Source organism: Fusarium sambucinum, chromosome IV (assembly GCF_050947815.1).
Source record: "Fusarium sambucinum isolate potato_lamoka chromosome IV, whole genome shotgun sequence".
Classification (NCBI taxonomy): domain Eukaryota; kingdom Fungi; phylum Ascomycota; class Sordariomycetes; order Hypocreales; family Nectriaceae; genus Fusarium; species Fusarium sambucinum.
Window position 1 is genome coordinate 2,113,215 of NC_139291.1, and position 25,876 is coordinate 2,139,090.

General features: G+C 48.8%; 5 protein-coding genes across 5 annotated transcripts; all 5 read left to right on the top strand.

Moving 5' to 3' along the window:
* Positions 1 to 1,984: 1,984 nt before the first annotated feature.
* FSST1_000730 (tyrosinase family protein) lies at positions 1,985 to 3,885 on the top strand (the record flags this gene model as incomplete). Its single annotated transcript, XM_083233748.1, has 3 exons — positions 1,985 to 2,038; positions 2,122 to 2,300; positions 2,352 to 3,885. The coding sequence occupies 3 exons, from the start codon at positions 1,985 to 1,987 to the stop codon at positions 3,883 to 3,885; spliced, it is 1,767 nt and encodes a 588-aa protein (XP_083090912.1).
* Positions 3,886 to 6,200: 2,315 nt separating this feature from the next.
* On the top strand, positions 6,201 to 6,965 carry FSST1_000731 (uncharacterized protein; the record flags this gene model as incomplete). The annotated part of the gene is made up of 2 exons (XM_083233759.1): positions 6,201 to 6,582; positions 6,706 to 6,965. The coding sequence occupies 2 exons, from the start codon at positions 6,201 to 6,203 to the stop codon at positions 6,963 to 6,965; spliced, it is 642 nt and encodes a 213-aa protein (XP_083090913.1).
* A 3,896-nt stretch (positions 6,966 to 10,861) lies between these two features.
* FSST1_000732 (transcription factor domain-containing protein) lies at positions 10,862 to 13,245 on the top strand (the record flags this gene model as incomplete). The annotated part of the gene is made up of 2 exons (XM_083233771.1): positions 10,862 to 11,211; positions 11,433 to 13,245. 2 exons carry the CDS (start codon positions 10,862 to 10,864, stop codon positions 13,243 to 13,245), a joined length of 2,163 nt encoding a protein of 720 aa, XP_083090914.1.
* Positions 13,246 to 14,287: 1,042 nt separating this feature from the next.
* Positions 14,288 to 16,133, top strand: FSST1_000733 (S-adenosyl-L-methionine-dependent methyltransferase; the record flags this gene model as incomplete). Its single annotated transcript, XM_083233782.1, has 3 exons — positions 14,288 to 15,324; positions 15,376 to 15,676; positions 15,729 to 16,133. The coding sequence occupies 3 exons, from the start codon at positions 14,288 to 14,290 to the stop codon at positions 16,131 to 16,133; spliced, it is 1,743 nt and encodes a 580-aa protein (XP_083090915.1).
* A 2,450-nt stretch (positions 16,134 to 18,583) lies between these two features.
* Positions 18,584 to 24,856, top strand: FSST1_000734 (uncharacterized protein; the record flags this gene model as incomplete). The annotated part of the gene is made up of 6 exons (XM_083233793.1): positions 18,584 to 18,627; positions 18,681 to 19,239; positions 19,287 to 19,374; positions 19,419 to 21,266; positions 21,325 to 22,504; positions 22,579 to 24,856. 6 exons carry the CDS (start codon positions 18,584 to 18,586, stop codon positions 24,854 to 24,856), a joined length of 5,997 nt encoding a protein of 1,998 aa, XP_083090916.1.
* Between the last annotated feature and the right edge of the window lie 1,020 nt (positions 24,857 to 25,876).

The following is a 25,876-nucleotide window of genomic DNA, read 5'->3' on the forward strand; positions in this document are numbered from 1 at the left end:
AAAAAGGACCTAATAAAGCTGGCAGCTGAGCTGAGAAAGGGAAAGCCATTGTCCTGAATGATGATCGAGATTGGGTCTAGCTTAAACGGTGAGGACGAACCACGAGGACTAGGAGCCGTAATTAAACCGTCATGATACTAAAAAAAGGGTCATGGGCTTTTTTTAATTCATCAATGTCCAACAAGAAAGGAACCGAATGTGGACATTTTGGGTTGCCTCAGGTAAACAAGATGACCTAAAGAAGCAATTATGGCTTTTCTTTTTGTCTTGCATTGTCTTGTCTTGATCTTTGTACAGTATCAAACAAAAAAGTGAATTTGTTTATTGTCATCAGAAACGCATCCATAACCCTGAAAAGCCTCGTATAACTGTGCCGACACTTCCATCCCTATTTCCTTCGCACGCTTAGTAGGTAGGTACTTATTTGATCGGCATCTCCGTCTAGATCCGGCACCAAAAGATTCCGGGTTTTGTCGTTTATTTTTATTTAGCGAAGTTTTTTTTATATCTCCTATTACTAGATTGTGTCAGTAGTAACAGTACGTAAGTGGAACATAGTCGGATCAATCATGAAAGGGGAAAAAATAAAAGACTGGAATACATCCTGGTGGCCTGACGTATGTTTGACGCGCTATGAGTTGTTCTCGGGCAGACGGTCGAGGTTCTGGGCTACCAATCAATTCATCAAATATGCAACTTGGATGGGTACCTTCAACTGCAGCTGCAGCAGAGCGGGTTGTCAGAATAGAGCATCGTGTTGATCCTTTTTTAGTACCTATCCGCCGAGGTTCAGGGCCAACCAGCCTGATCGATTGGACACAAAAGATGTAGGGGTGGCTTCACTGAGCCGAGATCCTTGGATTGATCTAATCATTCCATACAGAGTCCCTGGATGTATTCTACTCAGCCCTGTCCCCTTCGCGATTATGGCCTCATTGACTGGCCGTATAGCCGCAAAAAACAAATTGCACTTTGGTAAAAATATCCATGACAATCTTTCGCATCCTTTCCTCAGATCATCCATCTCCATCTGCTTCTGCCCACTCATACGCCCTGACTAGCCGGTTAGGTCTAGGACGACTGATCCTTGGTCGTTAGAATTTCAGGTACTGGCTCAGCTCTAAGCGCACTTCCATTGGGCGATACGCTGCACCTAGTCTGAGGGCAATTTATGTCCAACCGGTACCTCAATTTCTCATATAAATTAACCGTCCAAGCTAAGTACCTGACCGCAGCCGCTAACAAAGCCCTTGTTGTCCCTCTGCTCGTGTCGTGCCGCTGACCTTCTCCATTAACAGCCTAGTCCGCTCCACTGACCAGGCACAACTCCAGCTAATTCCATGGAGCTTCCCCAACCGCTGAGGTACCGCTGGCCTGGGCTGGCCCGGGCTGGATCGTTTGATCCCCTGCCTGTTTCCTCGCACAGAATTAGTCCACCTCGTACTCACACACGCGCACACCATCAACGTTGGATTGCATCTTACTGTACCTGATGATGACTACAGCTCTTGTTCTTATTGCATTTACGCTTAATGCTTGGCCCGACTTGTTCACGCGCAATCAATTCCAATCTCAATCTCCCTCTCGCTCGCCTGACAGACAGTCTTTAGCCCGTAACCTTAGTCTCGTCATCCTTCAGGGACACAGACGTTGATCCGGCCAATGTGGCGTTACGAGCACTTCAAGCTAAACGATACAGAAAGCCAGGTGCAGGGCATGTGCATGGGTCATGCTATTTCACCCACACCTCATAGAACTTCGCTGGTGGATACGACCCATGGAATAATATCGATCTTTGCCCTACCTGCCCACCCCCTCCCCCTTGTCATCTAGGGCGTTGCGAACCCCTTTGACGATGATTGACAGCTGGAAAGACGCCAGACACGGAGATTCGGATGCGGAGAAGGGATTGTTGCCATAGCCATGCTTCTCTTCACACCCCCGGCCTCGTACTATCCCGGGCATCGACCTGTCTAATACGGCCATGGCTCAGCTACTATATCTCGGAGCATTTCCCACTTCCTTCTTTCTCGGTCTTGTCCTCTCAGAACAAGCAAAGTCGTACATTGACGCACGACTTCTGTTCTAGTACATTCGTTTTATTTTATTTCTCTGGACTAGTTTCATTTCATTATGCTGGGTAAGTTCCTAGTTGCCGCTCTGGCGGTTGTTGCCGGAGTCAACCCTGCCGAGGCTCAGCAGCAAAACATCTTCATTACTGGTGTTCCAGTCACTGGTGGAAGTGCCGTTCCTGCTCGTCGCAACATCAATGACCTTATCAACTCTGGTGGTCCCACTCTGTAAGTCGTTTTGTCTTATAGCCAGCACCGCCAATGCTAACATCTAGCCAGGGACCTTTACATGCGAGCCGTCCGCTCCATGTACGATGCTAAGGAGACTGATTGGAAGTCGTATTTCCAGGTTGCTGGTATTCACGGCAAGCCATTCATCCAGTGGAACGGCGGTGGTGGCCGAAACGGCAACGGCTGGCCTGGATACTGCCCTCACGGAGAGAGCATCTTCCTGACCTGGCACCGACCTTACGTCCTGCTTTACGAGCAGATTCTCGTCGAGCACGCCAAGCGACTCGCCAACCTTTATCCTTCCAAGTACCGTGCGCAGTACGTTGATGCAGCCAACAAACTGCGAGCTCCCTACTGGGATTGGGCCGTTGATGGCATTCCTACAATTCTTACCAAGACCAATGTCAACGTCAAGGTCCCTAACGGCAGCGGTCTCAAGACCATCAACATGAAGAACCCTCTCTACACTTACGACTTCCCCAAGGACGCTCTCAACGGAAAGTACGGAGACTGGGATGACGAGGATCGCAACCGAATCTACCACTGCCCTGCTCCCGACAGCTTCCCCACCTCCGCCAACGGACTCCTTCGCAAGCGACCCTACAAGCAATGGGTTTACGATGTCATGACCCGACCCACCACCTTCAACCAGTTCGCTTCCACTGGTGCCAACGGTGCTTCGCTCGAGCAGATTCACAACGCCATTCACTGGGATGCTTCTTGTGCTGGCCAGTTCCTCGCCACCGAATTCTCTGGTTTCGACCCTCTCTTCTGGCTGCACCACACCCAGGTCGACCGTCTCTGGGCCTACTGGCAGGCTATGCACCCTACCCAGTCTTCTTTCAGCGGCTCCTACGCTGGTGGCTCTCGATACTCTACTCCCCAGGGCACCCGCATCACCCAGAACTCTCCTCTCCAGCCTTTCTACCGATCCAAGGGTAACTTCCACACCTCTGAGACTATTAAGAGCATCCAGAGCTTCGGTTATACCTACGCTGGACTTGAGTACTGGCGCATGTCTCAGAGCCAGCTCGCCAGCTCTGCTCGAACCACCATCAACCGTCTCTACGGAACCAGCAGCGCTCGCCGTCGCAGTCTTGACGAACGTGCTGATGGCAGCACCACTCGTTACTTCGTCAACGTCCAGCTCGACGTCACCGAGGTTGAGCGCCCCGCTCAGGTCAACGTCTACATCTCTGGAAAGCTTGTCGGTGGTCTCGTTGTCATGCGACAGCCTGCCGAGGGTATCATTCACGGTTCCTTCTCTGCCGATCAGGCTGCCGACACCCCTCAGCTTCTTGCTTCTTGCTCTCCTGACAAGGTTGCCGATGCTGTCAACAAGGGTATCCAGGTCGAGATCGTCAAGCTTAACGGAAACAAGATCGACCTTAAGGGCGTCCCCAGCTTGAAGGTCAGCCTTGACGACGTTGCTTACACTCCTCCTGCTGCTGAAGACGACCTCCCCACCTACGGCAAGTCCATCACCAAGCCTGCCCAGGCTGCTGCCCTTACCAACGCCAGAGCCGGCCAGGCCCTCAACGTCTGTAACAGGGAGCTTCCTTCTTTCAAGCCTCCTGCCTAAATACCCAATTGATAGGGCACGTTGTCTTTTTTCCCTTCCATTTTGTCACATCTGTCTTTGGCGAGCTCTCATGCTCGCTGCCGCGACTCATTACAAAGGATCACTAGCAAACCGCACAAATTCGTTTATGTAATTTTAATCCCTGGCAGACTCAGGGAGTCACGATTGTATTTTTCGCCAGACTATGTCTATAGTTACCCAATAGCGGTCCTTTTGTCATGTTACAACTTTGAAGCTCCCGTGAATGTGACAATGTGATATAACGATAGTAACCACAATAACTGTAGAGCGGTAAATTGTGTCTCATGCCATGGTGTCTGACTTAAAGCTTGCACGTATTACCGAGCAACTGTATCCGTATGTTCCCAAGTATAAGTAACACCGTTGTGTTTAGCTGTAGAATATTGTTTCTTTCATATGCTAACATTAACTTTATACCACACTGGGCTTGAGTTTTGGCATGATATGGTATAGAGAGATCAGGTTGAAAATGTAATTAGCCTTTATTCGTGACTGTAACCTAACCCTCAGGGCATGAGAAAGATTGACCGCTGAAAGCATAAGAGACGAAATCAGTCCACTGGGTCACTTGATGCTCCTCAGGCTATACTTCTTAGACTACTTATTTTTATACCCTAAGCCTGAGGAGGCTTTTTTTGTTCTGCTACTCAGTAGCCAACTAAAGCTTTTCTATAGACAAGTAGCAATGTTGACGATCCTGAGAAATTAAGAATGAGCTTGATCGTTCTTTTTGACAAGTGCTTTCCAAGGGCTGAGATACAAGAAACGGGACATTGATCGCAGTTGAAGCGGTAGAATTTTGATGAGCTGGTCTTGTTCTGGGATTCATTGGGGACTACGCGTATATTTCAAGTATTGGGTCTTTTGGGTGTCGATTAAGAGAAGCCACTGTCCTCATTAACTATTGGAATGCTTTTCTTGTACTGGAGTTTTGAAATGCTTGTCGTGAGCTGGTGCAGTTTGTGTCTGTATCAAGCCTCCATAGCGTCGTCAACCACTCCCGACCTAGGTACAATTCCTAATCATGCTATTGCGGAGCTATATTTCCACAGTTGATAACTGGAATTTATAAAATCTATGATACTGATCTTTTCATCACGTATTCGTCAAGTTCTAATGACAAAGGTACATTCCTGGGTATTTAATCTACCACATTGTTTGTTTGTATTAATATCTGCATAAGGCGAGCGGTTGCAGCCACCCACCACATAGAGGGAAGTTCAATAAGTCTGCAATCTTACAATACTTATGGGTAATATCTGTACTCGAGTTAGTATGCATAATAGCTTTGAGAAGAGGTTACAGTCTTCCCTTCCAAAAAAATCGACTAAAGTAATGGCATTCTGAGCTCAAAGCAAAGAGTCAGCCATAGTGCTAAGGGAGGCTGGCTATATAGAACAATACAGAACGAATTCAAGCTGGTGTCCTAAACAACGAGGGGCTAGAGTCTTGTGAATCACCTGATGGTGATGATGACGATGATGCTACTGCTCCCCTGCGTACTAAGCGGCTTTAATGTAGTTCTAGTGCTGGAGATGACCCGTAGGATATTCATCTTTGCCTAAAGTTTAAAGTTTATCTCGAAGCCTTTGGTTTGTTTTGTGAGAGAACTTGGAGAATAGCTGGTACTTTTTAAGCCCGTGTTGTTCTCAAACAGTGGAAGTCAAACAAATCTGAAGAATAAGAGTTACTGCATATTGCTAAGAAAACAATTACAACACACTACAATATGTGGCTTATACATGTATGCTAGGATAGAATCCTTCCAAGTAAATCCTTAAATGAAGACCCTATCGCTGTTTTGCTGGCCCATACATGATACCTTGGCAGAAGAGGCTGCTACATGGTAGACCTCGCCCAGGAGACGACCACGGAGTATGCTTCGACTTGAGCAGTTCTTATTAGCATATATACAAAATCCCAAAATGACTGGTTTCGATAAGTATTGAGTGAGAGGAGGCTCTTAGTCGAAGGGGCAGTTACAGCCACCACAAGCTATATTTGAGTTCTGCAGCCTTGCAACTGAATCTTTGTATCACCTTCTGACCCAAAACAACAGAATTTGATATTCGTAAGAAGGATTCAATGACTAAAGATCTCCAATAAGGAAAGCCAACCTGGCTTCTCACTAACACGAAATGGAAACAGTCTTGAAGATAGGCTGTCACGTGGGTCGGGCCTGGGCCACAAATATTCACATCGTGAAGACTCTGGTTGGTCAAACTCGGCTTCACAACCTTACTGTCAATTTATATGTTTTTTATTCCAATACACTTATACGACACGTCTTCAAAATGACATTCGAGATTGTTGTCCCTTCGGAGAAAGAGGTCCCTGGCGTCGCCGACACCTTCTTTGCCGCCATGGACATCAACCTGCTGATGCACTCGCAATTCCCTACCCCAAAGAGTAAGGAGTTTATGTATGGGTGGCTTCTACAGGACACCATAGATCATATTCAAAGCGCTGAAAAAGGTGTTCTTGTCGCGCGTGATCCAGAGACTGGGAAAATAGCAAGTTTCGCCAAATGGAATATCCAGCGGCAACCGCGGCTAGGAGAGGAGGACCACGACGATGAAGAGTTCCCAGACTACTGTCGGCGTCAGTATCTCGGGCCTTATGCTGCCCTCACCAAGAGCAAAAGGGATAAAGTCCTAGGTGAAAAGCCGTATTTCCGTGAGTATTTCGGAGCAGAGTGGGAACTGGCCAAGCGAGGCTCAATGTTGACCGCTATATCCGTACATGAACTACAAGTTCCGACGGAGCCTTATTACGTGTCATAACACTAACATCTCTTAGACGTGACATATCTCTGCACAGATCCTGAGTTTGGCGGTCGAGGGGCTGGATCGATTCTGCTTCGCCGAGTGCAGGCTGAGGCGGCTGCAGAAAACATGCCAGTCATCCTCGAGGCGACCATAAACGCAGTATCTTTCTATAAGAAGTTGGGTTACCAGATTCAGGACAAGCTTGAAATGATACTCCCGGCGCGTGGCTCAGATGAACCAACTGAGCACTATGAAGAGAGAATTATGGTTTGGCAACAGGCACGCGATTGAGTTCCGAAAAGTGTACACATTCACAAACCAAACCGTCGCTAAACGTTGTCGCCAATCGTCCCCACCTTCACGTGGTGGTCTCTAATATGACATCGATGGACGGGCCGTTTAAAGAGCCCAAGTATATTACCAAAATTTAGAGGTCTCGAAGGTCTCTGGATAGAATTACGTCGCCGTTGCATGTTGGCAGAGTCATGTCCACAGTACACAGACAAACAGGCGGATACAGGCGGATTAGATCAACACAACAAAAGCTCCGGACCCAACGATGACGCTCTTCAGACATTCCTCGCCCTAATTAATTGACAATTGTGGCCCGTGCAGTAAATGGATGCCGGGACAGAGCCGGCCCCACGAGACGAGCAGGCAAGGGTCGAGTTTCTTCCCTTGCTGAGTCAAGATCGGGGAACAAGGGACATTCTCGGATCGAGAGGGTTTGTTCTATGAACCAATCATAGAAGAGGTATTGTACCAAAATGATCTCAAAGCTGCTAAGATCTTGGTTGAAAGAGGTTGCATGCGGGGCAGCTCTCAGTGTTGCTGGAAAGGTTTGATGTATCACCGAGAGCTATGTGTTCTGAGAAAGCAATTGGAATCTTATTACTAACGAATTCATGTTCCAGGTATTATTCATACGACATAATTGTTATCCGCGGGAGGGACAAGACGATGATCACTTGGCAACCGGAGATAAACTGGCTGATGACAGGATAACTTTGGCAAACAGGTAACGTTTTGTTAGAACTTGACCAAGTTTACACGTCGTGCACCAAGAAAGCATCGGGTCGAACCGGGATCTTGTCAGTTGTCCTGTAACCGACGCTGGGCATGGCAATGAGTCTGTGATAACCTTCGTACCTTGCCTATACCCAGAGTATTTGATAGAGATAGGGGAGATTTGCGGTGTTTTGAACGTTGATGAAAGAGAACCCGACGGGAAGGATCAAGAAACGGTCGGGAAATTTACCAATGAGATAGTAGGTAAGAAATACCAATTTAGCCGCTACTGAGGATTTTGTGTTTGACTGCAGCGGTAAATAAAACCCCGGACGAGCCATTACGTTACAACAACTGCCGGACCATGCAGAATGAGGCAAGACAAGTCCAGAGATGGTTTTCCATTTGGTAATGGGCTCAGGGAGACGCCCTTGGTCAGCCGGTAGTGAGTACTTCTTACTAGGTGTCCTTAATAATGGCATACCAAGTATAGTGTACTTCACATCTCATAAATGGCCTCAGAGTGGTGTTGGAGCTGGCATCTGTCTGTGGTTGTGCAGAAAAATGTCTCTCAATGCTGGGGTGGTTCCTCTTTTTTCTTATGTCGGGTCGCGATTTAACTTATCTTTTGCCATTATGTATTTCTATCTCATCTACTTTTCTAGAGATAAGCTTAATTGTCCATTCAACTCTCACGACCTTTATCCTCACTCGCTCGCATGTACGCAAGTCACAGCGACATCAGACCTGGACCTGGGCCCGGATCTAGACTCCCCTCAATTATCCATGATGTGACCGACCCGGTTCTTCCCTCGGCTTAACGAAAATGAGTTGATGATGATCTCTTGTCTGGGCGTTGTCTCGTTGTTTTTGCGTTGGTGACAGCGCCGCAGCCGAGAAACTCGTCTCACATCGTGCTACTCTTCTGCGCAGGCATACATGACTGGGGTTATATCTCGTTACCTGATTGGACATGATTCATGTTTCCAGGATTTCCCCGCCAATATCTGTCGATAAGATACCAGAGACGCTTTTGAAGATAAAGTCTTAATAAGGGTCTCAAAATTTGGCATTTCGCCATAACCTCATCAACCCCAGACCCTGCACATCATCTAGGCACTAATGAGTATCAACCAGTGTTCGCCCAACTTGAAATGCCATATTGGGAACATTGCTCCGGATCTCTTAAATTACTTTGAGAGACGGGCTTGAGAAAAAGCACCATTGGCAGGGCTTGTCCCGAAAAGACTTCGGGGGGTTGGATCTGGAGAACCCGGGACCCTTAGAAAGGTTCTAAGCTTTAGGTACTGATGGTAGTAGTTTAGGTAGGTCAGGTACTTTTCTGCATGCGGGGAATGCCATCAAGTCGGATGTATCCTTTCTCGTCTTGTTTCCCTCCTCTCACATGCTGTTTTTCTTTACACTTCCTTAGTACTGGTACTGTAGCGGTATCATCATCATCGTTGCTGTCGTCTTCCTCTACTATTCTCTACTCCTCTCCTGCCTTTTTTACCTTTCTTCCCCTACAATTCTTGGCAATCGCTTACCGAGTGTTGTACTGGAGCCAACAAACAAATATTTCACGGCTACATGCGTACAACTATTCTGATATAAATACTAAAGTGAGTGACGGCGTTGGCGCCATTTTTTCTGAATGACGTCGAATCTGATAGGAGGTCTGTTAGCTTATCTTACTGTCTCATCACTCCCTGATCTTGAAGGGCTCCTACGCTACTGCGGTGCAGCATCGTTATCAATATCAAAATCAAAGTCAAAAAGCAGGTGCAACTCGTTCAGAATATCTTTCTCCAAAAAGAGAAGAAAGTCATCAAATCAGGCCAGGCAAGAACAAAGGTTGCAGCGATCGAGAAAGGAAGGAAGGGACAAGACCCTGCTTGCTTGCATTCCAATCCAATCCTGATCCCCAGTTCCCCGGGCTTTGGTCCCCGCCTACAGAATCGAAACAGTCAATCTACGGATACCAACCAACCAGACAAAGAGAGCACAGCTGACAGCTCACGACGGGCGTACCAAGACAAGCAATTTGTCACTCTACTGTACTGCCAGTATCATATGCCCAAGCTCTTGCCCCGTTTATCGCTTAACTATTGCGCCGCACTGCATTCGCATCATCGCCGCACAGTTTCCGGATCATCGCATTGTCTCGCCTCGCATCTTGTCTATAACGCAAACAACGTATTACAGTCTAAATAGCATCGGATTGGCTGCGGATGGAATAGATGCGAGAGAGGGAGACATATCACAAGAAATAACTGACTCAAATAAGGACCGAGTTCGGTACACGACTCTCTTAGTCAATACTAATACTCACTCAATACCGTCCAAACAATAGCCTCCCCGCTTGCAAAAAAAAAGCCTTATCAGACAGATAACGACCGGTACTCGACCGAACAACTCTGACTCCATCGGCGCCCATCTGCGCCCGCCAGCCTAGTCCCTGACATTGGCAATTGGATCCAATCCCAGCATCTTGGATTGGATCCTACATACAGATCCCACTCTTGGCCTTTTGCCCTCACTTTCTACTCACTTACACACTCTGCTCGGGCCATTTCTTATCTTTTTCCTCCCTTCTTCTTTACATTCTGGACCTTGTCAGCTTGTTCCGCCTTGTCTCGTCTCTGCTTTGCCTTGTCTTGCATCACCTCACATCGCTTCTTCCCGCTTTCCCCAGATTCTTCCTTATCTCACACCAACCATTGACTCGTGTCGCGTGTCTATCTTCTATCAACACCCTCGAGCTGGATTTGGATAACGTGGTTCTATTAGATATCGTTACCACTATCTTGCTTCTCAGTGGTCGTAGCTCTTAACATATTGCGTCACTGTCACTGTCGTCCCCGTGGGCCTATCGCCTATCTACCTACAGTACCTTCTTATCGTCACCACCATCGGGATTCTGCTGTACGACGTTGAACTGTACCCCCAAAGAGGCTGACAATTCCCAAAGAGCCACTGAGGCTCAGTTGTTCTGCGCCCGTTACTTGCAGGGCAGCGGGCGCTTGCATTCTTGTGTAGCACAGCTCAGCACAGTACAGCTCAACTATCTATCCCCTGGAGTTGTGTGTGCCCTGACAGCAACATACTATCTGCTGATAGCGAGAATCTACCTATCTATCTATCTCTATCTACCGCCCTGGATCTAATCTACTCCCACCATGTCTCCCCAGTCTTCAGCCCCGGTACAGAGGACGGCGCCTATCGCCATTGCTCCTAAACCTCCTCGCCCTGAACCTTCTCCTTATCGCCACGACAGTTTTCATAGGCTTGAGATGGGTCACGGAGTTGCCAGCTCTGCACCCATTGAGGGTTCATCGTTCAACGCCTCCTCCATCCCACCTTGTCTATCATGCCGATACTCACGCGTCAACTGTATCCTTAACGATGATGACGATGGTTGCATTCAATGCCAAGCTGCCGGCTCCGAATGTTCCCTTTCTTCCAGTCTCCAGTCCCGAAAGAGGAAGCTTAATGGTGATGCTAGCGAAGATATCATCGGGAAAAGAAGGTCAGAACAATCCAAAATCCCCATATTCATCCCCATCTCCATCTTCATGCCGAAGAGCCCTCCACACTCATCCTGGCTTGACTGCTCCACCAGTCCCCGCGCCTTCTCCTTGCGTCTATCATTCCCTTCTGTACTCCGTTCTTCTCTTTGACAATCATCACATTACTCGTGTTTTTTTTACCTTGCATGCTTTTGTCTGACATATGATTGGTCTCGTACAGTTCACCGGGTCTTACATCCAGGCGACGAAACCATAATTCCAGCCTCTCAAGCACCGCCGCTAGCAGTTCGTTCCTTGAAGAGATGGCCAATGTCGGCGGCCCTACCATGCTGAAACGCACGCTGGGCCTCCAAGATGACCGTTACAGCCAATATATTGGCCCTACCACCGACTTTGAACCATCACTTATCAACCTTTCTTCCTTCGATCCCCATGACGAGAGTCTCTTGTCTAGAGGTACCCTTCGCAAAGTCAGCGAACACGACACTTTCTTGATGTTGCCTGACTCTAGCACTCCGGGGCACGAGCATGTGACGCAAGACGCCGATCACATCGAGTCCCTCGTGGCGCCCCATGGAAGACATCTTATCGATCTTTACTTCAGAGTTGTTCATCCGGGATTTCCTATCATACAAAAACATGTCTTTATGGAAAAGTATGAACGATCTTACCGAGAGTTTTCGCCGCCACTGCTGGCAGCTGTGTATCTAATTGCCATCAATTGGTGGGATCAAAGTGGTGAGTTAGCTGGAAAGCCACGGCCCAACGTCAAGGAGCTCGAAAGCCTTATCAGGGCAACTCTGGATGAGGCAACCTTTCGTCCAAAACTCTCGACAATCCAAGCCGGTCTACTGCTCTCTCAGCGGCCCGAGGGTGACCAATGGGCTCCCACTGCTCAGCTAGTGGCACTCGGTCATGAGCTGGGGCTGCACCTTGATTGTACGCACTGGAAGATACCACCGTGGGAAAGGGGTTTAAGAAAACGACTGGCATGGGCACTTTACATGCAGGACAAATGGGGTGCTCTCGTCCATGGGAGGCCATCGCATATTTTTGCTACTAACTGGGGTGTTCAGCCTCTAACCGCAAACGATTTTCCAGATGTCGAATGGGACGAGAACGATCCGGAAGAAAAACTTGATATTGAGAAGGGACGAGTGTTGTTCACTCGTGCAGTGCAGCTTTCAGAAATCCTTTCAGAAATTCTCGACACATTCTATACCCTTCAAGCCATGAATACAGTCGCAAACGCGGGCAAGCAAGGAACGCAACTGGTATTATCACTCGCGAAGCCAATTCAGCTGAAGCTTAAGGAGTGGTACGGTGGATTGCCGCAACTTATTCGTCTGGACTCTTCATACTCCTCTCTTAACCCTTCTTCCAGCAGGTTGTCGAGTATCGGGTATCTCCACTTGGCATACTTTGCGGCAGAAATCACCCTCCATCGGCGGATTATTCGATCACTTGCTTCGCCATCGAGCTCGGTCGACTCTTATGTGCAGCACATATGTCGCAGCGCCGCCAAGGCACGTCTTATTTCCGCCATGGACTTTGTCAACCGCCTTGGACCGAACCACCTGCGCTCGTTTTGGTACTTTGCTTCCAAGACTAATTTTGCGTTAATTGGGACATTTGGTTCTCTCCTTTGGGCGACATCACCAGGGCGCGAGGAAGCCGACTGGTATCGACGACGCCTGGGAGAGTATCGATGGACTCTCTCGGTGAGCTCAAAACCTGGCGAAGGCACAGGCTTGACTGAGTTTGCCATGACAATGTTGGATATCTCGACAGGTTTGCTCAAGCAGCTACCGGAAAAGCCTTCAATGAGTCGAAACGGAAGCCATGCTGATCTATCGGTTTCTGCGCCGCCTATTTTTAGTGGCGGTATTTTGGACAGTCTGGGTAGCAGGCCCACCGCAGCAGAAATGAGTGCCATGCGAAGTCCACGCACCGATGACGAAGAGGAGATGGAGGAGATGGAGGAGATGGATAGTAGTGACGACGACATGGAAGATTATCCAACACGGATGTAGGGCTGGAGAGAGATGGCATACATGACACTACAAAAGAAGAAGGGTTCGATGTTCCGATGATTGAAGATTGGGGGCGATTGGAAGGTACTGTTTGGAATGCGCAGCCATAGCTCACATCTTTCGGGCGTTTTTGTCGTTGCTGCATTGTGTTTTGGTACGATTACGGAGTTGGATTGGCATTGGCATTGGCATTTTTGTCATCCTTTTAAGGTCTTATCGCTGATCATTAAGGTTTGGGACGAATGATACCTAGGTTTCCTTCTCGAGACCCCTCTGGAAGGGTTCGAGACATGACGGGATGGCATGTAAGCGCATATGAGATTCAAGCATGGAGATTTTTGTGTTGTGCGAAATTAGTTCAGCATGGTCTACTTAGAATGGATTGTTATGAGTTACGTATAATACGAGAAATGGCATTAGGTACTTGTGAATGAGTTCTTCAATTGTCGTCTCCGCTTTTTACTCTGGAAAATTACAAGGTCATATTTTCTTGGATTAGCACTGGTTTCATGAAAGTATTTTGCTGGCCAAAAGATGAGCATCATTTTATAAATATCCCTTGGGGATACCTTTGTGATATCGCGTCTGAGAGATAGATGGCGGCTATGATAGGTTTTGTCTCAGTGAAGGCTTTCCTTGTCAACAGCTGTTCGGAATCGTTCTTAAGCCATGCGGGGGAAGAAGAACAACTGATCTAATGATATTATATCTACCGGCATGACAAACCTTGAAGAGACACTCGTTTGTCGTTCTAGATATCGAGATACATTTATAGTTATGGTTTATCTTTCAACGCTCTTCAATCGTTGTCCCACATTTATACCTATAGCCACAGCACTAGCCACCGCCTAGAAATAAAGAAAAGGACTAATTACCCGCCACGTCAACCTTAAGTTTGTCTCATCTTCAACAAACAGTTATACGTCTACGAGCTTCAGGTGCAGGCCATTTGAACCGCAAGACCGGATCCTTCGCGTTTATTCATTCTTATACTATTCTTATTTGTATATTCTTTTACGTTCGATCTATCCCTTAACTCTCAATGGCTTCCGAAAAGGAAGGCCAATTGGCCAAGGCGACTGGCGCGCCTGAGGGCTTCACTCCCGAACGGTTTGAGAAGGAACTCAAGGACCTTGCGGCAAAGGCCAAGGAGAATACTTTTGCGAAGCGTGCTACTCGACAGGCTTTTGTATATTTCAAGACACTGATGCTCCTGGGCTTGTTGGGCATCGCCTCGAGCGCGTCGCAACTTAGCTTGTCCCCTATCTATGGCTCCATTCCCGTTGCAGTCACGCACTCGACTGCTCTCAAGGTCGCCTGCTTCATCGGCTGGGCGGGTAATCTGATCCTCAATATGTATCTTCCTCTGTCCACGATGCAGCTTCTTCCGCTTATCGCGCTGAACATCCCGGCTATTCAGTTTCTCATGGGTTGCTTCACTGATCGCCTTGGCAATTGGTGGGGCCCTCTTCTCATCGAGGGTCTCACTATATTCCCCTTGGCTATCACTTCAGCGGCTTCCGTTGCTGATATTCTTGAGGACGCGAATCTGAGTGTTCTCCCCAAGTTTTTCGCCGATGCAGCGCCTGGAATCGTCTCTTGGTCTTTGTTCAGACTGTCTGAGAACACGTCAATGGACAAGCTTCAGGGCGTTATTGGCAGCACCTTTGTGCTTACTCGTGTTGGTTTGGAACTTGTTGTGGGAGCCGTATACGCTCTCATGGCACCATCCAAGTACCTTGTTCTAGCTATTCCTGCGCTGTTGCATACTGCAGTTCTGAACACGCATGTTATGACACCCATGGCCACAGAGTCTCTCAACAACACCCTCCAAGCTCAGAACTGGACTCTTCTGGACCGCCGCGAGTCATTGACTGGCTACGTCTCAGTTATTGAGAGCTTGGAAATGGGTTACCGTCTGATGCGATGTGACCACAGTCTTCTTGGAGGTCAATGGGTCCGTGTTGGCGGCCGAAAGGTGTCTGAGCCTATCTATGGTGTTTTTGTCATGCTTGAGGCTGTTCGTCTTGTTGAGCGGGAGACTCCTCTGGCTGATAATGAAGCCAGCGCTCTCAACATGTAAGTTACTACCCAGTTTTTCTTCTTCCGCAACTCACTAACACGGTATAGCGGACTTGGTATCGGAACCACGCCTTCTGCCTTTGTCAGACACGGTATCGATACTACTATTGTTGAGATTGACCCTGTTGTTCATGAGTTTGCTCAGAAATACTTTGACCTCCGCGAGAACAACCCCGCTGCCGTTCACGACGCGGTCTCGTACACTGCTGATCTGGTCAAGCAATCCAAGACTTTTGACTACATCGTCCATGATGTGTTTACTGGCGGTGCTGAGCCTGTCGACCTCTTTACCCTCGAGTTTCTGCAGGGTTTAGGCGACTTGTTGAAGCCTGATGGAGTTATTGCTATCGTAGGTTATTCGAATATTGGTATTGTGATCATCTGCTAACATGTCCCTTCAGAACTACGCTGGTGATTTTGGTCTTCCTACTCCCGCGCTCGTCTATCGCACCATCAAGCAGGTCTTTCCCTCGTGCAGAACCTTCCGTGAGCACCCTCGTGACGAGAAGAACGTTGAGAAGTGGGGGAGCGACTTCACCAATATGGTCATCTTCTGCCGCAAGACTCCCGGAGACATCAAGTTCCGCCGTCCCAGCACTGGTGACTTTCTCAACAGCCAGGTCCGCCGAAACTTGTTGTTGCCCAAGCACGAGATCAAGGAGCAGGTCTTCCTCGATGACGAAGGCACGGATGTCCTTGCCAAGAACGACACCAGCAAGGTGACCAAGTGGCACCAGTCTAGCGCTGCTGGGCACTGGAACATTATGCGCGAGGTGCTTCCTGGTAAGATCTGGGAGCAGTGGTAAACTGGTCTCATCTGCTCTGCACATGCTCTGTACAGTTGTGTATATATTTGCCCTGTCTTGGAAATCAAGGGTATCCTGTAGATATATCGTCTTGGCCCCCATTACATAAATAGACAATTACAGTCACTTGTTCTAGTCGACGGATTCTGTTATAGCATTTATGGCATACTTTTTGCTATCCGTAGTCATGCCGTTTGAGAATTCTGCCAAGTAGCTTGGCATCCCAATCCTAGCCACGGCTTCTTCTACAGCCGTCCATATGAAGTGGCAAACCCCCTGTCCAAACTTTGTCATGAACTATGTAATTGACGCCCCAAGTTCTCCTGGTCGTCGTGCCACCTATGGGTATATTGGCGTTGTCGGGAGCAGTTTTAATTTTGAGAATAGCGGTGTAGCGAATATTGTTTCCAAAGGTAGAAGGCGGCGCGGCATGGACAGGCACGTCTTGTCGGCACCAACACCTCCCAGGGTCAAGACATAAGCATACAGATAGAGGCTGTAGATCAAAACATGATGGGGAAGGGTTGCCATTGAATGTTTGAGTTTATGATGGGTGGGTGTGGAGGCTAGAGGCCGTAACCATTGAGGCCTCAGATGGTGCTCTTGGTCTTTCTAGGGTAGGTGAATTCAAAATGAAGCGAGCCATTGTGGTGGTTTTTGTAGAACTTGTTTGTCTATTTTTTTTCTTCTACATTTTGGTTTCTTATTTTACTTATTTTTTCATTATTTTGTAACAAATTTTTATTATGCTTGTTACTTCAGTGATGTATATTCAGCTCGTGGTGATGAATTTCAAACTTGACTTAATAAATCAGGTAAACATCTAAAAGTGATGGCCCAACATGGGATGATTGCATTTATGCAGAACAAATCATTACGTGCTAATTGATTGGATTATGCGGTTACACCGAGTTAATTAGGGATGTTGACTAGGTTTTTGGCAATACTACGGTGATCAACCATTGTAGATCAACGGTTTTGCTACTAGGTTGTGTAACGACAATTACGATTTTACCTAAACAAAGCAACATGCATATTGAGCGTTTACCTCATAGAGAGGCTACTACGAGTATCATTTGTTGAATTCTTTAGTTCAAGCCTATGAGAACAAACACATTAGAATTTGGGCGTTGGGTAAGGTTATTACTCAAATCCGGGGTATCATGTAGAGTAAGAATTGGCTGCATCTCAAGTGCCCGTGGCTAGTTCGCTTTAGGAAAGAAGTCTCCAGTTCTCCTCCCGTTCCTTGTCATTACTCGGGCGCGTTCGGGTTGGGTACAAGTTGAGGCTCCACATGCCTTGAAGGCCCCGAGAATATATAGAATTTAGGTAATGTCCGCCTTGTCCAATTCTAAATTTCCTACCATTATTACCATTGATGTTATTCCGTCAACCTAACTACCTGGTTACTCACCTACCTGACTAGGTAGGTAGGTAGGTAAATATTCAATATCCTCGGTAATATGACCATCATGACAGTTAGGCCCAGGGTGCCTGTGAACCTGATTGTCGTCACTGTCAGCCAACAGCATCTCTTCCTTTGCCCCGCCATCTCTTCTCTCGGTCACTGTCCGAGAGGGTGTCTGTCATGTTAATTCATCTGATCAAGAAGAATGACTTTCTTCTCTTTTATTTATTTCTTTTCCCTTTATTAAAGGTATCTCTCTTCAATCGAACCAGTTGTTTGAAAATATGGTCTTATTCCCACCGTCAAAAACTCCATCGTCCTGTTTCACCAACCTGGTTTGCCTTCCAAGTTGGGAACCGTTTCCGCTTAATCAGATCCACGGGACCATCCATATCACCTCTCTGTTATAGCAATAGCAAATCTCGCCTCTGCTATTCTTGTCATGCGGCATCAGTGTGCCTTTCAGCTTCCGTTCTAATATACTTCTTCAGTGGATCGTCTTGTATCAAGCGCCTACCAGGCCTGGTCACATCGTCTCAGTCTAGCCGTAAGAGCCGCCGTCTCCGACATGTCGAGTTTCATAACTAGATATGCTACGTCGGATCTCGACGAAACATCACGATATTCCCAATTCTACCCAATCATGATACGTCTTGCGCCACCAAACAAACCTACACGCGAGTCGGCTCGAACAAAGCCAGTTTGACCCAAGACTATCCTCTGAAACTCGATATCCGTTGCAAGTGCAACTCTGTCTCTCTCTCTATGCCTCTCAAGTGGCCATGTCCGTCTGTCAAAGATTTTGATGACCTTCCCCATTGTTGCATCGCATTTCATTCTCTCTTTCCTTTCCCTCTTTCCGCCCTCATTCCCTTCTAATCTCACATACTGCTAAAGTATTGTAGATTTGGTGTCTTGGTTGATCCAAGAACGCATTCGTTTTTACCTTTTCTCTTTTCTCTTTCCCTCCCCCTCTCCCTTACACTCCTTTTCCTAGTATCAACTTTCCCACACACTCGTTTCTAATACTAATGTTGTCTTCATGACGGACTCTACCCGTCAGGCCTTAATTGCGGCCTTTACCTTGTAAGTCATTCTTTCAATTACACCAAAGAACCAATATAATAACAAAACAACAGCGGCTTGGTCGCACACGCTGGTACCGCTGCTATCTTTTTTCTCAACAAGCGTACCTCCAAGATCACCCGAGATGCACCGAGGCTGGCCCTCATTGCTTTCCTTATTTCCTCAGCCCTTTGGGCCCAATTACAATTTGGCGCCTTCTTACTTAATACCGATTCGACCTCGAGCTGCCAGGTTATGATTGTCTTTGCATCAACATTCGACCAGTTTGCCCGAGTATGTATGCAACAAAGTTTACTATGGACCTTTAGTGCGTTCAGCCTTGTCTCCCTCACCGAGGTTGGCATCATGCAAGGACTTGTCGTGTTGCGACTTATCCTCGGAGGCATCTTCGTAGGCTTTCAGCGCCCACAGCTCGAGACTGTCTGTGTGACGATGACTGCGGTTCTACCGGTTGGAATCACAGTCTCTGTCACAGACACTGCTTTCATGGCATTCCTCCTCATTAGAGTCATATCCCGTGGAGTATACTCTGATAATCAAAAGGGAGCCATTACTTCCAACCAGTCTCGTGCGGTTGCAGTTATTGTCTTGGGTTTCATCATCTGGACAGGAGTAAGTTGAATAAATGCAATCCAATACATATGGCTAACCCTGCCTAGACCAGCGCCCCTCTGATGCTGAGCATTGGGCCAATGCCTATAGTTCTACGAACGACTGTGCCCGCGGTCGGTCTCTTGATATTGATTGGTATGTATGAACCCGTAAACCAAAGAACTAAACTGACTCTATAGGTCTTCTCACTTTCTTCCATCATCGGTTGTTTCGCGAAACACCCAAACCCGTTCAATCACCAAATGTGTCCGACTTTGATGCTTCGCGGGGCTTCGATACTCGACAGATGTACACTACCGAAATCCAAGGCGGTTTCGATTATCGAGATGACTTCGCGACAACAACAAGGGGCGACTTTACAGGAATGTCAAAGCCTCTGCCAGTTGCTACAGAATCCGAGCGACTACCGAATATTTCGATGCCTGCCGCTGGACAAGCGAATATTGGAATGGGTGGTGTTCCCGTGTTGGGTCAACTGTTCCCCTTGCCGAAAACTCAAGAACCGCCATTTCCTACAGAACCGATCCAAGTACAGCAAGCGATGACCGAGCAGACGATGGTGAACAGATGGAGTTCAGGATCTAGCGTGGACGAACGGGTAATGTTGGAGAATGGAGACAACCGAGTTGCTCCACGACTGGACTTGGGCGAAACTACGAAACCATCAACAGAACCCGAAATCGCAGCCACCACATCAGCTTTCCTGTCACCTGGGATGGAGGGAGTTCGCCGACGCTCACCCCGACAATCGCCTCAGCAATCTCCCCGACAGTCGCCCCAGCGTCTCCTATCGCCAGCCTTCTCTCTCTTCCCACGCTCTCCTCGTTCGGTCTCGACTCCAGTGAAAGCTCGGGCACAAACTCCTAAAACCACGGAAGAGAACATCGTCAACTTTTCTCTGCCTGTGAAGGCACAGACGTTGCATCCGGATCACTTGGTGAAGCACCAAGCCCCCAAGTCCGCACCGTTGGCTGCCATACCTAGGAGTAACGCGAAGGAAATCCTGAGCAAGAGGGAAGATTCTGCACGAACCCTTTCTGTGGTTCACAGACCCCGACCCATCCCCAGAAAATCGAACATTGACCGTGCTCTTTTCCCAACTGGAGGATCTCCAAATCTCCAGAACCACAAGCGGTCGTTATCGCTCGGCGCCGATCGATCTAGGCAGCCACTCGACACACCGGCAGCTATCGATTATGATCTATCTCGACTTAATGAGTTTGCTAATGTCCTTGCGGCCAATGTACCAACACAGAATGATACAACAAGCAACCGCAATACGAGACGACGATCACAGTCGATGGGCTCGCTCCCGATACTAGCAGCTGACCTCGAACCGATGCCCCCAATGCCAAAGCTCAGCCAAGCCAAGCCAAAGATCGACCATGGCGACGCGCCGGCAACGTTCCTAAGGACGCCAGAAAGCCTCAACTCAGCCAAGACGCCTACACAATCTCGGGAGAGCGTTAAGACTACGACAATTAATCTACCTAGAGAGCCAGGATCAGAGACAAGCTCGTGTTGGAAACAAGAGCTAGCGAGCAGGTACGGACGACGGTCGTCACCTATCCTACCAATTGAGGACTTGAGTGCGCTCACTCCTTCTACGGTTCGAGATGATGATATGACAATGGACATGGCTGATGTCCGCTCACCTGCGATGCAAGTTCACCTACAACGGGCATTGACGGTGACTGTTACGCCGAAAAGTCAACAGCGGAGCCGACTCGGTGTTGCGGATACCACATTGCCATTCAGAGAGGAGAGCCACCAGACACCCCTGGCTGGGCACAAGCCATCTGCCAATGCTAATGTCGGAGTTGGATCGGAGCTGCGACGTGCCGAGGACCTTGAAGTCAAGGTGGGGGATGTGCGTCCAACATTCTCAGCAAGGGGATACTCGACGAGACTACGTCGGAGTGTGCCGCCAGCACCACTTGTTCTCCGCCGGCCCGACAACATGTATGTTGAGCCATCACCTGTAGAAACCGACGACAGTGTAAGCGTGGATGGAGTTACTCAGAATTGTAAGTGAAGATGGCATTGATTGGGTGGTGATAACGAGCAATTCTAACAACAAACAAGATTCTGCTTCTCCGCACGCATCTTATCAGATAACGGAGAATGATAGACTAGCGCTTTTGACAAACCTGGAACTGGAACTCAATCAGCAGGAACACCAATGGCAGACGATTCGCCATACCATGCTGGCGCGTGATTCGCTGTCTACAGTGGGATCGCCACATAGCCGAGATTCGCGGTATGGGTATGGAAGTGCGCGCCAGTCAACTGTCCGTGGGTCAAGGCTCGTCCAGCGCGGTGAATTAGATGCGGACTACGATCTTCTCGCCCTGTTTCCTCAGACCGACCTGAAAGCCAACGCAAAGCGCATGCCTAGCTCTACCTACCCCAGGTTTACAGCCCCCTTAGGCACTCCTACCCCTCCAGACACTGATGAAGAGAGCGAATACGATGATGATGCTCTGGATGCTTTGATTGGTCAGGTTCAGAGCACTCCTGCCAAGGAGGCCATGCTTCTTTGGCGCCCCACAATCTCCGCGGACGGTATCGCTACCAGCACCACAACGCTGTCACTCTGGACCCCGGCTTCCAGACCTTCCGGAGATTTCGTGCCAGAGGAGATCCCAGGACCGTCGAAACGTGGCCCCGTGAGGAAGGATCTGAAGCCGCTCGTAATTGAAAGTTCAAGACTGTGGGAGAAGTCTGAATCCAAGCCAACATCATCAGATAATGGATTATGGCAGCCAACATCTCAGGCTAAATCCCAAGTGTTGGAGGTTGAATCCCAGCAGCAGCAGGCAAAGCCTATCCGCAACCCTCCTCGACGCATCAGACGTGTCACGTTGTTGCCAGATATTCTGGAGAGCCCCAAACCACTGCCTGATAAGCGCGGCACACTTGGGATTTTCCAGTTCCCGTGGGGTGATCGATCAGATAGTGCGACAGTGAACCCTTGGCCATTGTCAGCAATGAGCGTGTCTGAGATGATCTATCAGGCTGGTGCGCTTGATGGGGGCCAGAGCAACGTCTCGCAATTTGACATGGACGACTACGAGCAGGATGATGGAGACTATTACGATTCGAGCGAAACGTACGACAGCGACGACGAGGATATGTTTGAGCGCGTTGAGCCTGTATCTGTGGCCCAGTCAACGGCGGATAAATGGCTCCAGGATGCCCCACAAGGTAAAATGCATGCATCTCACGAGGACGAAATAGAGTCTCGATCAGAGTCTGAGTATGGGTAAGTGTGAGCCTTGGCAGCTCTAATTATTATTACTTTGGGGAAAAAGTGAGGCTGATTAATTTTATTTACAGCGACGACATTGACTCTGGCTCAGAAGCAGAAGCAGAAGCAGAGCCCATGTTTTTGAAACATTTCAAGAGCTTGGAGTATGAGCCAGTGACAAATGCAAGTGGGTGTGAAGAAGAAGAGCACAACAGCGGCAACGGTGATGTGAAGGATGACAAAGCCAATCAACGGACAAGTCTCCGCACACAAGTTGAGCACGACATTGAACAAACTGGAGATTGGACTGTAAAAGCCGATACTAGCGCAGTTACCCCCACTACAACACCGACAATGACGCTTACGGATTTTGATCTCCGAGAGGGAAAAACTCGAATCAGGGTCCCAGACCGTCGGCAGCCGCAGCAGATTGTATCAATAAGCATGCCTGTGCCGCAGATGGCTCGCTGCTTATTGATGGACGTGGACCAAGCTTCACCTGGCGCACCAATCAGAGCCCCCAATTCTCCTCATGCGGATGAAGAGCCCTGCACTGACAGGGAGTCCAAGTCCCGTGGCGCTCCAAGCGCAGGGCACCCGTCAGCGCCTGTGCTTCTGTTCCGCTTCTTGGAGGGTTCCATTCCAATTTCTAAGCCTGAAAATCAAAGTTACGACGCTGTCTCTCCGAGCCCGCTTCAGCCAAATCCGCTCGTCATCTACAAATCCGAGACCCCGACAGGCCGACAGCAGACCTTGGTTATTAACTTGGAATATCCTGAGCTATCCCCCTCCTCTCTTCCTTCTCAATTTTCATCCCTCCAACAATCAACAACAGCTACAATCAAATCTTCCATGGCTCTTTGGACTCCCAGTACTCCCGTCACTCGTCCCAACCAAGGACTTCCTCAACCCGACAGTGCCACTTGGAACTCATACCTGCCCACCGGTGAGGCTGCACGCCTCGTACCTGTAAAGGCCGACATGCCTTCTATCAAGAGCAACTCTCTCTGGACTGCACCAGCAAAGAAGGCTGAATTCAACAACTTCGGACTTTGGGGAACCAAGCAGCCTCTGCCTGGCATGTGGACTCACTCTCCCGTCAACACAAAGATTTCTTACGGTCTTCCCCAGCCTGATGCGGAGACCTGGGCAACTTATCTTATCGTCCAAGACGATGCCAGCCGAGTAAAGCCTAGAGAGGCCGAACCTGCAACTGTTTACAGCACATCTCTGTGGGCCCCCGCCAAACCCGTTATTTCCGAAACCCCCTCCGAGGATGGTCTCTGGAGCGGATCAAGCTCCGCAACTTCGGTCAGCGGCTCCGAACCTTCCACGCCCAGCGATGAGGCCGTGTCCGCGGTCAACTTTGGATTGTGGGAGCCTCTTCCCGCCGTTGTTGAAGACGAAGAGTCTGTTGGCCTTTTCAGCCTCAGCCACCGCCGCACCAACTACCGCACAACCAAGATGGCGCCTGCTGCCCAGGGAATGGAACGCTCCCCCCGAAGAGCTCTTGAGGCATTCCCCGACTTTGGATTTACCCATCTCTGGAACATGGCTCCTCTCTGGGACTCCAAGGCCAACGCTGCTGCTGTCAAGCTGCAGCGTGAAATCGATTCGCTGGTCTTGGAGGGCCTATTCAGCCTGAATCATCGCCGCAACACCTTCCGCACTACCTCCGCAAGCCCCGCAGCGCTCGACACACGGCCCAAGCAACGCATCTCGCAGCAATCTCTGCCGGTGCTCACCTCAGATAGCCTCTGGTCCGTGCACACATCGTGCAAGGATGTTAACGAAGTCAACTGGCTCGCTCTCTCCACAGTCAGGCCGAGAGCAACCTCGGTTGCATCCTTCTCTGATGACGAATCTATCATGTCTGTACCTGCTCTTACCAGAACCTCTTCCATCAAGTCCGAGAGGTCCCGCCCTGCTGCTACTCCTGCAGAGTGGCTTGCCGCTCTCGACGAGGCCATCAAGCTGGGATCTGGCAAGACACTGGAAATCGATACCGAAGGCTCCTACCAGCTCTGGTCAAAGCCTGAGGCTGATGACGAGCCTGTTATCGCCTCAGATGAACTCTGGAAGCCCATGAACAACCGCTTCCTCGAATTGACTCCTACAAAGAGCGAATTCGACCAGGTGTATTCCGAGTCTGGTACTTCCCAGCGTGGTCGCACCCAGAAGGCCCGTCCCCCCATGCCTATGTACCCTGGCTCTTCCTCATCTGCTTTCCTCCCTGGCGCAAGCGAGACTCCTCGCGACTTCAGTACGCAGGCGCTCTGGGCCCAGCCTCAGTCTCCTGGCCGCGAAGATGGATCCTGGATGGACAGGTCCCTGCGAAAGGGACTGTCATTCGTGCAGCTGTGGTAAACCACGGACCCCTGCATCTGCATTGGCGAACAACAGGAATGACAGACAACCCCGCGGGGTTACGGGTTTCCAGATTGTATGACATGACGTTACGATCACCAGATTTTTTCGGACATGGGTTTTGCAAAATTACAGATATAAAGCGATTGATTGGTATAACATTCTCAACCTGCAGTAGCATGGCAGTTGGGTCGAAACGGATTGCGAGCGTTGCTTTGGATGAATTTTCTCTTGTTTTACTGGCGTTGGAATACGATGCGGGATCACGTACACCCATCACAAGGCATCCTGTATCTTTTTGCGTGCATAGCATCTTCTCTTGCTCACGCCTAGCGTATGATTAGCATACACGGTACAGTCAACCTGTGCCTCAGAACGACTCTGACGCATTCGATATCGAATGATAAATTGATAAAAATCATACCAGATAAGCTCCCATTTTACTGTGCCTAAAGTGAATGAATGAAGACTATTCCACTAATGTTGACTTCACTTAGCTCATGCCATGCTTACTTATACTATACCATCTATTGTGATTAGCCTGATACTGCGAATGAAACATGTCATGACCCAACCACCGTGGGAGGTAACGTACAGAATCATGCAAGGGTTTTTCTTTTTGGCTGCTAGACATTGATGGGATGGATGATTGCTGCGAGTGTGAAGACTAGCTGCCAACATAGACAATTGCGTCTTAAGCTGGCTGGTCAAATACACATCGTCCACTTCACTCTCTCAGATGAGCAGAGTAATACGAATCATGCCTATCACCGGGATACAGATAACAAGAGAATAGGCAGTGAATCGTCATGTCCGTTATAACCTCTATCCATGCATGCATGCTTCATAACAAGAACAGGCCAGGTTGGGGCTACAAATATACGCCTCCCTCAATGCATCTTCAAAAAAAAGCACATACAAACACCCTTTGCTCGCTCTTCTTTCCTTTTCTCAATATGCCTTTTTTGCCCTGTCCGAACCTGTATGTATCCTAAGCAACAGCCTTGACATCCCTGACAT